At 46.9% G+C, this 13,428-nt stretch overlaps 1 protein-coding gene across 2 annotated transcripts in view; it reads right to left on the bottom strand.

The window, feature by feature from the left end:
• The window catches only part of LOC146622477 (steryl-sulfatase-like), a 34,614-nt gene that overhangs the window by 20,872 nt on the left and 314 nt on the right, over positions 1–13,428 (bottom strand). For both annotated transcript variants that reach the window (XM_085366233.1, XM_085366232.1), the window contains exons 2-3: positions 10,625–10,746; positions 10,234–10,356 (exon numbers count right to left, since the gene is read on the bottom strand). In XM_085366233.1, coding sequence (XP_085222359.1) covers positions 10,234–10,356; positions 10,625–10,746 — 245 coding nt within the window. The remainder of the gene's footprint in view (positions 1–10,233; positions 10,357–10,624; positions 10,747–13,428) is intronic.

Raw genomic sequence — 13,428 nt, 5'->3', positions numbered from 1 at the left:
GTTGAGCCTTGTAACAGTTCTTGAACGGGGTGTAGCAGTGGTCTAATGTCCTCGTGCCCCGGGTGGGGCAGTTGATGTGCTGGTGAAGGTTGTGAAATGTCCGTTTGAGATTCACTCTGTTAAAATCTCCCATAACAATGAGTGCGGCATCTCGGTGAAGTGTTTGTTGATCTGTGAGAGCCTCATGTAGCTCACATAAGGCAGTGTCCGAGTCCGCGTGAGGCGGAATGTAAACAGTGCAGGCAATGACCGCAGTGAATTCCCGAGGGAGATAGAAAGGGCGACACTTAACGATCAAAAGCTCCAGATTGGGCGAGCAAGAGCGTGTGAGTGGGGAGATGTTTGTGCTGTCGCACCATCTGTTGTTCACCATCAAACACACTCCACCACCTCTTTTCTTCCCCGACTCCATTGTCCTGTCCATGCGGTAAACCGAAAAGAACCCCGTCGGCTGCACGGCGTGGTCTGGTATCGCTGGGTTCAGCCAAGTCTCGGTGAAGCAGAGGAGGTTGCAGTCCCGAATGTCTCTCTGGAACTTGATTCTGGCTCTGAGGTCATCAAGCTTGTTCTCGATGGATTGAACATTGGCTAGCAGGATACTGGGCATGGGTGCGCGGTGTGCGCGAGCCCGTAGCCTGTTCCTGATGCCGGCTCTTTTACCTCGAGGCCGTCGCTTAGGGTCGCGTCCTTTGTTCTCTCTCAGGATCTCCTTTGGCCAGGTTGGGTCCGGAGTTAAACATGGTGAAATGTTCGTGTACTGCAGACCAATAGAAACCAAAGTGTCTCTACTGTAGCGGATTTGTGTGTTTTGCATGATGCCCATGCAAGATTATCGCAGATATAGCAAAAAGTGACGAAAAACTGCAAAAAGTGGAGAAGTTAGGGCAGAGCATCCAGCACGGCAGCCGACCTCACCGGCGCCATTTTGGGTTGGGGTCCTTCTGCATTTCTCTCCTTCAATTCAATTCAGTTTTATTTATATAGCACCAAATCACAACAGTTGCTTCAAGGTGCTTTATATTGTAAGGTAAAGACCTCAAAAAGAAGACGCCACACATGTCCATTAAATTCTGCTTCAGTTACCACGCTGGCAACATTCAACGTCATCCTTTGATTTCCAGCTTCAGACTCATGATCTTGTCTGACCCTCTCTTCACCTGCAAAACACTATTCACATAAAAGTAAAGATTACCACGACTCTATTTCTTTCACCGTGGCTCAGGGGGTTGGGAAGCGCATCTGTAACCGGAAGGTAGCCGGTTCGATCCCCAGGCTCTCTGTCCTGGTCGTTGTGTCCTTGGGCAACACGCTTCACCTACTGCCTACTGGTGTTGGCCAGAGGGGCCGATGGCGCAATATGGCAGTCTGCCCCCGGGCAGCTGTGGCTACAACTGTAGCTGCCTCCACCAGTGTATGAATGTGAGAGTGAATGAATAGTGGCATTGTAAAGCGCTTTGGGTGCCTTGAAAAAGCGTTATATAAATCCAATCCATTATTATTATTATTATTATTATTATATTCCATGTAGAAAGTGTGAATCAAGCTGCCGTGCTCCTGGCTTTGCTTCCCTTCCACTTGGTCTCCTTCCATCAGCACACTGTTGGCCAACAGCACCAAAGGCAGTTATCATTAACCTGGACCCCCCACAGTGTGGAAATCTTACTCTTAATGATTGACATGTTTGATTTGGCAGAGACTTTACACCAGAGGGAATAAAAAATGCACTGGCTTGTACCTGTAAATGCACTGTGCTGTTGTAACAGTGTTTATGTGGTATTATTCCACTTGCCACAAATGTCAGTGCAATGGGGAAACAGCGCCCCCCTCTCTCGGTGTGGCTGGTTAGGTGAGGCTGGCTGCAGTAATCGCTGCCAGTCTGCCGTAGCCATACGAGAGGTGAGTTGTATTGTTCCGCACACAATATAGCTAAGTAGTACAGACACATAAAACATGTTTGATTAGCTGACGAGCACCGAGTGTAATAAGTGCTTAGTGGACACATGTCTAACATCAGTTTTATGTACTTTTCATTTGTTTATTAATGTGTGAAACTGTATGCTAAAGCGGAATGCTAATGAGATGTTCTGCCGTAGTGTGCTGTGCGGAGTGGTGTATGGCGAGCCTGTGCACTGATAATACACCGTTGTTTCCATTCAGGTACATCATTTGTTGTTGCTGTTATTTTATTGTATATTAGAAATTGTAATATTGCTGCAGTAATCGCTGCCAGTCTGCCGTAGCCATACGAGAGTGTGCTGTGCGGAGTGGTGTGTGGCGAGCCTGTGCACTGATAATACACCGTTGTTTCCATTCAGGAAATAAAGTGGCAATGATCGACCAGAGACTCCTTGTCTTTTTAAAAACACTACACAACGCAGAGTCGAGGAGTCTGTTTGGGCCGAACTGTTGCAGCGGGATGAAGCAGAAACCGGTTACACTGGTGCCGTGACCCCAGCTCCTGCTATCCTGCGACCGCAACGGGGGCCGTCTACTTCCTGGAAGGTGGAAAAGTCGCGGGAGACTGGCTTTTCTTAGTCCCGCCATTTTCTGCGTTCTTTAGAGACATTGGGGCGGGGCTCTGTGCTTTCTTTTTTTTGGAGAGTTAAAAAAAAAAAAAAAAAAAAAAAGGGAGGGACATATTGCTGAGCCATGGCAGATTTTCCCAGTTTTGGCAGGGGAAGGGGGGCAGTTGGTTTTACCCCTCTGCATTCATTTGGCAGAGGCAGATCAAGGTTGCTGACAGCCCCAGTTTCCTCCACACCTAAGCCTGTCCTTGCTGAGTTAAATGAAAACCCTATTGTTGGGAACTGTGATGATCTACAAAATACTAGATCAGAAACCAGTCCCACAAAAGAGAACCTTTATGCAGAGATTGCAACGCAAATTGGGTTTTCTATTGGGGAAAGCATTGCCTCTTGTCTTGAATCTCGGTTGGGCTCTGGAGTGGGAAACAGTGTTGTTGGGTCTGCCAATAATGTGTTATCTGAACCCTCACTATTGAATGTGATTATAAAGTCTGATGTTAAAGAACCTGTGTGTTTTAGAGGGGATGGCTGTGATACATGCAGTGTTCAGAAATGGGAGGAAATGATGACTTTTTTTAAGAGAAGAGGGGTACCAGTTGCTGAACAAGCTGATGATGTGCTAAGTAAACTGCTGGGGAGGGCACAAGAAATAGTCAAGGTGGGCATACATAGTAAGCCATCGGTGTGTCTTGAGAGGGGCCCAGAGCCCATTTTTGAGATCTTAAAGCAGCACTTCAGTGACACTGCCTGTTCAAGCATGCCTTTAGCTGATTTTTATGCAACACTACCCAACTCAGGTGAAACACCGTTTGATTACTGGCTCAGGTTGAACAGAGCCATGGAGGTGACTGAAGACTGTCTGAAGAGACAAAATAAGTCCTTTGCATATCTGACGAAAGAGCTGACTGCTATGTTTATCCGCCACTGTCCAGACTCAGAACTGTCTCTTATTTTCAAGTGCAAGCCCCTGCAGCAGTGGACGGTTGCTGATGTGCACGAGAAATTGCTGGAGCATGGCAAGGACCGGAAGTGCACCCCTCAGTTTAGTGCAGTCAGTGCCTTAAGTTTTCAGCAACAGGAGGTGAGTCCTAATGTGCAGCAGGCGACAGGCAACAGTAAGTGTATTACACCATCACCAACCTCTACCTCAGCATCACTTACCGACCTTCATGCAAAACCACCTACTGATCGTCTTGATCATGTGATAGCCCTGTTAGAGAAAGTCCTGGAGGGACAGCCTCGACAAGCAAAGCTGCCTGTTAAGGATGATGTAAGGGTTCCCCGAAACCAAACACACAAAATTGTTCCTTGCGTGATTTGTGGTGACACTGAACACTCTACGTATCACCACTGTAGAGCCCATCAGCTATGTTTCATCTGCCATGCTGGCGACCACACACGGACTCAATGCCCCAGGGCCGTGTCTGTCAGAGTGAGGGGGCCTGAATCAGCCACCCAGCAGCTGGGAAACTAGATGGCCTACATGTGGAGGGGGCAAGTGTTAGGCCTGAAATCGCCCCCAAAGAGGATGATTTTGATGATTTAGAATCTGTATTACACACTGTTTGTGAGGAGCGCCAGCTAGGCCGGAGACCCATTCTTCAGAACACACACAGACTAAAACAGCATGATGAGCTGTTCTATGAAAATGTGACCCTGGGTGGCAAAGTGTCTGTTAAAGCCATGCTTGACAGTGGCTCTATGGCCTGCACCCTCAGCACCAATATGATGCCCCAACTATTACATCATGCAGTGCTGCAGACCCCCACCTTGCAACCCACGGATGTCGTCCTGATTGGCTGTGGTGGTTCGAGGACAGTTCCATCAGGTGTGTGTGACTTTACAGTGGAGATATATGGCTGTAAAGTTGTTGTGCCAATGTTGGTGATTGCAGGGCAGAGTGAGGACCTCATTTTGGGCAGTAACCTAATGAGGTATCTGGGTAATCGCCTGAGGGAAGAGGGACATTTAGGAGAGGAATGCAGCAAGACTCTGAGTGCGGAAGAACAGCTTAATAAAAATCTGCTGAGTTCAATGTCAGGAGTGGTGGCCCCAGGGCATGTTGGTGATAAGATCGGAACTGTCAAGCTAAAGAGAGCTGTAACATTAGAGCCCTTGACAGAACACCTTGTTTGGGGCAGGCTGCAGCTAATGAATAATGGGGAAGTGGGCAGTGCTGTCGTTGTAGAGCCCACTGGGTCAAGGTCTGGACCGAGGTCAGTTATGGTTGGGAGAACTGTAGCGCATCTAAACAGTGATGGGTGGCTCCCTGTGAAAGTGCTGAACCCCTTTGACAAGCCGATAACACTGAAACGGAACATGAAGTTGGCTGACGTGTCCCCCTGTGCAGCAGTGGAGAACTTCAGCCCCACTGGCTCCTACTTGCAACAGAACATGCAACGGTCTACTGGCTCAGCTTGGTGCCATGATGAGCAGAGTCTAGTCACTGATGTTTCCACTTTGCCAGATGTTTCACCCTCACAGGAGGTGACAAGTGGTTGTAGCCCCCTACATGCAGTGCTGCAAAATCTGGGGCTGTCTGATATCGACATTGATTCATGTGCAGTTTCGCCAACTGGCAAAGAAAAACTGGTTGGCCTCATAGCCCAGTTTGAGTCTATCTTCTCGAGAGACAAGCTGGATTGTGGCAAGGCTGCCTACATCGAATTCGAGTTGTGGACGACAAGCCATTCTGGTTGCCATGCCGACGTGTGCCGCCGACTCATTATGAAAAACTCAGACAGGCTTTGAATGACATGCAGGAACGGGAAATAATTCGGAAGTCTTGCAGTGAGTTTGCATCACCCCTGGTCTTAGTTTGGAAGAAGTCCGGTGAGTTGAGAATCTGTAACGACTTTCGCTGGCTTAATGCTAGAACTGTCAAAGATGCTCACCCACTCCCGCATCCGGCTGACGCACTGGCTGCTTTGGGAGGGAACGGATTGTTCTCCACAATGGACTTTACTTCGGGTTAGTATAATGTGGAGGTGCATGAGGAGGACCGTAAGTACACGGCATTTACGTCTCTTGGGTTGTACGAATATAATCGTATGCCACAAGGACTGTGCAACAGTCTGGCCACCTTCATGAGGATGATGCTAGGCATTTTTGGGGATCAGAACTTCCTCAGTGTGCTGTGTTATCTTGACGATGTTCTGGTTTTTGCCCCGACAGAAGAATTAGCACTGGAGCGCTTGCATATGGTGTTCCAGAGACTCCAGGTTCACAACCTTAAGTTGGCTCCAAAGAAGTGCCATTTTCTGAGACAGTCTGTGAAATTCCTGGGGCACATTGTAAATGCTGATGGGATACAGTCAGACCCTGACAAAATAGCATCCATTACATCCCTTGCAGAGGCAGACCTTATGGAAGAGGGTTCGAGTGTCCCATCCCAACAGAAGGTCCGCTCATTTTTGGGGATGGTAATGTTCTACCAACAATTTATTGAGAACTGCTCATCCATCGCAAAACCTCTGTTTTGGCTGACATCTGGGGATAAAGGCCCTCGTGGTTCACGGCGAAAGCACTGGCTGGTGCGTACAAAGCTGTGTGAGGAGGACTGGACGGATGAATGCAGGGCAGCTTTCAATGAGCTGAAGCAGGCCTTGTTGGATCGAGTGCTCCTGGCCCATCCTAATTTTGAGGAGCCCTTTTTGCTCTCTGTTGATGCCTCCAGCAGTGGCCTTGGTGCCGTGTTGTCGCAAGTTCCTTCTGGGGCTTCTACATCAAGACCGATCGCCTTTGCCAGTAAGACACTCAATCATGCACAGTCCAAGTACCCAGCGCATAGGCTGGAGTTCTTTGCATTGAAGTGGGCGGTGTGCGACAAGTTCCATCACTGGTTGAGGGGTCATCAGTTTACCGTATGGACGGATAATAACCCTCTCACTTACATACTTTCTAAGCCAAGACTGGATGCATGTGAGCAGAGGTGGATCGCAAAGCTAGCGCCTTTCCAGTTTGACATAAAGTACATTCCTGGTCCTAAAAATGTGGTTGCTGACGCGCTGAGCAGGGAGCCCTTCGTGCACCCCAGGGCCTCACACCGTTTGATAAGAGTTCCATATAAGGAACTTCTGGCAGAAGCAGAGGCAGTCGCCACTGGTGGGGTTCAGGAGGCCTTCAGATGGACTGTTCACTCAGCTGATAAGGCCTCAAGCAATGACCAGCCTGTTGTTTCGCAGTGCACGGCTGTTGCACAGACAGGAATGCTGACATCTTCTGAGGTGGGAGCTGTCTTCCAGGCCCATAGTGAACATGAGTCCAGGGTGTGGCCACATGCTCTCCTTCTGCCCCAATGCTCTCAGACTGTGCTTACGCCAAACCAGTCTGATTCTGAACCCTTCTCGCGTGATGACCTAGTGGGACACCAGCGGCGTGATGATGTGCTGTGCAGAGTGATCTCCTATGTGGAAAGGGGACGGAGACCCTCGAGGAGGGAGCGGGCAAGTGAACCGGTTGATACGAAGAGATTTCTAAGGGCTTGGGACAAGTTAACTGTGAGGGATGGTGTGCTGTATCGAGTCTCCAAGAATCCCGTCTCAAAGACAAAGACTTATCTGTATGTTGTTCCGCCAACCTTGCGGCTCGCTGTACTGAAAGGCGTCCATGATGAAGCCGGTCACCAGGGACAACAAAGAACACTTTATCTGGCCAGGCATAGATTCTACTGGCCTGGTATGGCCAAGCATGTGTCAGAGTATGTACGGTGCTGCAGAAGGTGTGTTGTTAGCAAGTCGCCTGAGCCAGAGGCGAGAGCACCTTTGGAGAATATCAGAACATCAGAGCCTCTTGAAATGGTCTGCATAGATTTTTGGTCTGCGGAGGATTCGGCGAACAAATCAGTGGATGTGCTTGTGGTCACAGACCACTTTACTAAGATGGCTCAGGCCTTTCTATGCCCCAATCAGTCTGCTAAGGCGGTGGCACACCAACTCTGGCATAACTACTTCTGCATCTACGGCTTTCCAAAACGCCTTCACTCGGATCAAGGAGCTAATTTTGAGAGTGTGCTCATTGCCGAGCTATTGAATGTGGCAGGTGTCCAGAAGTCTCACACGACCCCATACCATCCGATGGGAAACAGCTCCTGCGAGAGGATGAACCGTATCTTGGGCAACATGATTCGTGCATTACCCCCAAGAGCCAAGAAAAGGTGGCCTGAGGCACTGAAAGCTCTCACATTCGCCTATAACTGCACAGTCCATGAGACAACTGGCTATGCGCCATTTCTGCTGATGTTTGGCAGAGTGCCAAGACTGCCGATTGATGTGATCTTTGGCTCTGTTATTGAGCACCAAGACATCATGAACTATGATCGATATGTCCAGACATTGAGGAGGGACCTCAAAGAGGCCATGGATTTGGCGCAGGAGGTGGCACGCAAAAATTTGAAGCGTCACACGGACCTCTACAACCGGAAAGTGCGGGGAGCCCCAGTAGCGATAGGTGATCGCGTCCTTTTGGCCAACAAAAAGGGACGTGGCAAAAGAAAACTTGCTGATCGCTGGGAGAGTGTTGTCTATACAGTTTTTGACAAAAATGAAGAGAGTCACACCTTTAAGCTGATGGATGATTCCACAGGGCAAGTGAAAGTTATGCATCGCAACCTGATAATGCCAGTGAACTTCCTCCCTCTCAGTGGTGTTTCAGTTCAGGATGATGGAGATGAGCTTTCTGAGTCTGGCTTGCTGATGGTTGGATGCGACGGAGAACCTGTCTGCAACTCATCAGTGGGCACGGCTGAATACAGGACAAGAGCTTGGGTGTCTGACTTACCGTCTGCAGTGTCCAGCGACTCTCTGATGACAGGGGTTACTCAACCAGAAGGCAGCATGGTGGATCGAGAGCTTGCCTGTACCAGTGTTCCCCCTGTTGACACTGAGGAGCAGGTAGATGCCACCTCTGGTGGTCAACATTCTGACCTGCTTATGTCTGTGGCCCCAGTTGTAGCCTCCTCTGTTTCGGAGTTGGCAGCCATTACTGACAGTGACCAGGACAATGAAGCTACGATTGAGGGTCATGTCTCAACCACAGTTGTTCCACCCAACGCAGACCCGATTGATGTTAGCAGGATGGTGGGGACCCGTGCTAGATCGAGAGTGGGACGGTTACTTAAGCCTGTTTCCAGGTTGATTGAAATGATGCATCAGAGACCTGTTAAAGTTTAAATATTGTTGATAACTGTGAGTTGATTCTATTGTTGTTGAAGTGGGACTTTGATCTTTAGAATTGAAACTGATTATTTGTCGTTGATTTTTCTGTGTCGGAGTGGCGTACAGTTATGATGTGATGAAATATGTAACTGGCATATTTTGTTCTTTTTTGGAAGGGGTTTGGCCAACTTCTTCTTCTACTTCCTTTGGGGATAGTCCTCTGACTGAATTTTCTTTGTGACTGTACGACCTGGTATTACTGAACAGATTTATCACATGCTGATAGCTGTGGATTAGCTATTGGATTTTTTTTTTTTATCTTGTTCTTTTTTTTTGAGGATTATTGGGTTTTTGTCCTCTGTTTGTGTTATGGTGACTGTGGTGTACCTGATTTTTTTTTAAGGGTGTTTTTTTGTTTGTGGTGTTTGTTTATTTGAGTGTGCAAGTGGAATTCAGCAGGGGGGAATGTAACAGTGTTTATGTGGTATTATTCCACTTGCCACAAATGTCAGTGTAATGGGGAAACAGCGCCCCCCCCTCTCGGTGTGGCTGGTTAGGTGAGGCTGGCTGCAGTAATCGCTGCCAGTCTGCCGTAGCCATACGAGAGGTGAGTTGTATTGTTCCGCACACAATATAGCTAAGTAGTACAGACACATAAAACATGTTTGATTAGCTGACGAGCACCGAGTGTAATAAGTGCTTAGTGGACACATGTCTAACATCAGTTTTATGTACTTTTCATTTGTTTATTAATGTGTGAAACTGTATGCTAAAGCGGAATGCTAATGAGATGTTCTGCCGTAGTGTGCTGTGCGGAGTGGTGTATGGCGAGCCTGTGCACTGATAATACACCGTTGTTTCCATTCAGGAAATAAAGTGGCAACGATCGATCAGAGACTCCTTGTCTTTTTAAAAACACTACACAACGCAGAGTTGAGGAGTCTGTTTGGGCCGAACTGTTGCAGCGGGATGAAGCAGAAACCGGTTACACTGTCACGATCTCAAGCTCTATACACACAAACAGAATTTAAACTAATAATACACAAAAATCTGATTCACAGGGAAGGATGGAAAAATCAAGTCTCTGTACTAAGACCTGTCTACAAATACAGCAACATAATTGTTATCATTAAGTCATATCAGCAACACAATCTAAACTGCAGATGTTAGAAACCTTCTTCCAAATCACTAAGTCGAAGGTAACCAGGACTGCACTGCAGTGTGACCAGTGTACCAATGGTTAGACTCCCAATGACACTGGGAGTCTGCCAATGAAATGGCTATCCACGGTATACGTTGCTCATTTCTTTCACGCTGTCTAAAACAACTGCACTGGTAAGTTCACAGAGTCACCAGCTTAGACTCTACATCAGACAAATCACACCAAAGTACAGCACTTATAATGTCAGCTTCTAAACATGTTTCTTGGTGACATAATGCTTTTTCAGCGTTTCCACATATTCATATTCATTCCTAACAGATGTGTAAGGGTCTGAAATGACAAGCTTTTTGTTGTTTTTGCTAATAAGACACATAAGATTCATGCATCATACCTATGAGAGCAGTCTCGTAGCCTTGTTGTTTGACAACCTTGGCAAACGTAATCTCCTGGCTGGGGAGACCTCCAGATGCTGCATTAAATAAAAAGACACCTGGTCTGCTATAACCAGCGATACCTGGAAAGAAAGAAAAACAAAAACAAACGTGTGACTTTAGCATGCATAAAAAAAATGACTCAATTCACAACAATGTGCATAAAGAGTTTTATAGACAGTTTTATTGTAATTGGGCTCAAAGCGATCTTAAATAATTCACTAAATGAATGGCCTCTGTTAAAGGTGGCTGTGTTTAACGCTCCTGTATTCTGGAAACTTCTCCACCAGGCCAACATTGAGCACTGCTCCTGTCAGGGAAGCTTGTTTCTGTGTGCAGCTTTTAACTGGCCTGATCGCACTGGGTATCGTCCGGTGAGAAACGCTGCCCTGCTGGGAGTGCAGAGGCTGGCTGCAGCAATGTGGTGGGTCAGCTTCACCCCTTCCTTTGCCAGCTGGTCAATATTGGGGGTCCTGCAAATCACATCATCAGCAATTACAGAACAGGTTTCTCATCAAAGCAGAATATGTCAGACTTGTCAATGCCTGAAATAAAGTTAAAGCAACTTATCTCCAGCTGTTGCCCAAGAATCTCTTACTCAGTTCTTAATGCCCAAATTTTCCAGTCAATCACAAATCACCACTTTACTGTTATTTTACAAAATCAGTGTCCCTGTTTCATAAAAAAGGTCTTATCAAAGAAAAACTATGACTTAGATAAAAATCAGTAAACAAAACTAACCGGGACACGCCGCTGTGATCATTCTGAATCTACTCAAAAACACTGGAGATGAACGTAAATATTTGAAAGCACCGACGTCTTTGCAGAATTAAAGCTCTATTAAAATTCCACTCACCTTTACTGTAGCGAGATAGAGAAAGAAATATCAGAAAGAGAACCTCGACAAATAAAACTTACTGCATGGAAACAAGAGCACAGGAATAAAATCTCATTCAACAAATATAAAATGGTATGTATGTATTTTTATTATTGCACTTGGATGCAATAATAACTGCTCGACAGCAGTCATCTATAATAATATTGCCCCTACAAGCCAAAACTCCCCAATGGGCAGAACTCGACAGGAAGAGACCTTGAGTAAAACCAAGCTCGACGAAAGGCTCTTCACACAGAGGCCACAACAGGAAACAGGACAAGAAACAAATGAACAGACAAAGAAATCTTTATTCTCAATTAGTCGGCCCCAATTAAGTCAAAGGAGAATTTTAGAGCAGTACATTGAGTCAGAGGTAGTTTGAGATTGATCTAAAAATATCTTTTAAAAAAGTTCCCTTGATTTTTGTACTTAGCTCACATAGGCTTCATATTAGCGGATATTCTTGGGTAGCGTCACTTTAGTATAATAAATGCTAAATGTAGCATTAAATAAAGCAATAAATGCTGAATTTATGTTGTTTGCACAGTATCCAATACAGTGAAGTAATCCCAAATGATAATATTTCCACTGGCACAGTTTCTGGGAGAGGCTATCTCCTGTCATGGTCCTGGGTCTGTGGGTCCAGTGTTTTTGAATATTCTTTGAATTAGTTAGTTTCTGGTTATACACTCAACAAAAATATAAACGCAACACCTTTGTTACTGCTCCCATTCCCCATGGGATGGACGTAGAGACCTAGAATTCATTCCAGATACACAATATAACCATCCCTCCCAAACAGTGGTCACAAATCAGTCCAAATGTGTGGTAGTGGGCACATCTGCTATATTGAGATAATCCATCCCACCTCACAGGTGTGCCACATCAGGATGCTGATCTGACATCATGAGTAGTGCACAGGTGTACCTCAGACTGCCCACAACAAAAGGCCACCCTGGAATGTGCAGTTTTGTCTCACAGCAAAATGCCACAGATGCCACAAGCAATGAGGGAGCGTGCAATTGGCATGCTGACTGCAGGAATGTCAACCAGATCTGTTGCCCGTGCATTGAATGTTCATTTCTCAACCATAAGCCGTCTCCACAGGCGTTTCAGAGAATATGGCAGCACATCCAACCGGCCTCACAACCGCAGACCTTGTGTAACCACACCAGCCCAGGACCTCCACATCCAGCAGGTTCACCTCCAAGATCGTCTGAGACCAGCCACCCAGACAGCTGCTGGAACAATTGGTTTGCACAACCAAACAATTTCTGCACAAACTGTCAGAAACCGTCTCAGGGACACTCAACTGCATGCCAGTCGTCCTCATCGGGGTCTTGACCTGACTCCAGCTCGTCGCCGTAACAGACTTGTGTGGGCAAATGCTCACATTCGATGGCGTCTGGCACGTTGGAGAGGTGTGCGCTTCACAGATGAATCATGGTTCACATTGTTCAGGGCAGATGGCAGCTGAGAATGTCCCAGTTCTTGCATGGCCAGCATACTCACCGGACATGTCACCCATTGAGCATGTTCGGGATGTGCTTGACCGGCGTATACGACAGCGTGTACCAGTTCCCACGAATATCCAACAACCTCGCACAGCCATTGAAGTGGAGTGGACCAACATTCCACAGGCCACAATTGACAATCTGATAGACTCCATGCGACGATGTGTTGCACTGCATGAGGCAAATGGTGGTCACACCAGATACTGACCGGTTCTGGGTCCCCAGACCCCCAATAGCGCAAAAAACTGCACATTCCAGGGTGGCCTTTTGTTGTGGGCAGTCTGAGGTACACCTGTGCACTACTCATGATGTCAGATCAGCATCCTGATGTGGCACACCTGTGAGGTGGGATGGATTATCTCAATATAGCAGATGTGCCCACTACCACACATTTGGACTGATTTGTGACCACTGTTTAGGAGGGATGGTTATATTGTGTATCTGGAATGAATTTTAGGTCTCTACGTCCATCCCATGGGGAATGGGAGCAGTAACAAAGGTGTTGCGTTTATATTTTTGTTGAGTGTATTTGCCAGTCTTTTATGAGTCCTCTCTCTTCTACTGGGCTTCCTGTAGTGTATATCCAAAATATCACAGGAACATGTTGTGCTCTTCTACCCTCTCTGCAGCCTGCTGTCCTGTTTATCTACAGATTCAGTAGTCTAACCCCCCCCCCAGACAACTGTGAACAGTTGAACAGTGAACAATCAACAGAGCCACAATCAAAGATATTCACTCCAGTATGGGAACAAAACGGCCTACAA

This window comes from Diplotaxodon limnothrissa, linkage group LG11 (genome assembly GCF_057381915.1).
Source record: "Diplotaxodon limnothrissa isolate DT_005_m linkage group LG11, D_limnothrissa_male_GT1.1, whole genome shotgun sequence".
NCBI classification, from domain to species: domain Eukaryota; kingdom Metazoa; phylum Chordata; class Actinopteri; order Cichliformes; family Cichlidae; genus Diplotaxodon; species Diplotaxodon limnothrissa.
This window is presented reverse-complemented; position numbering and strand designations above follow the sequence as displayed.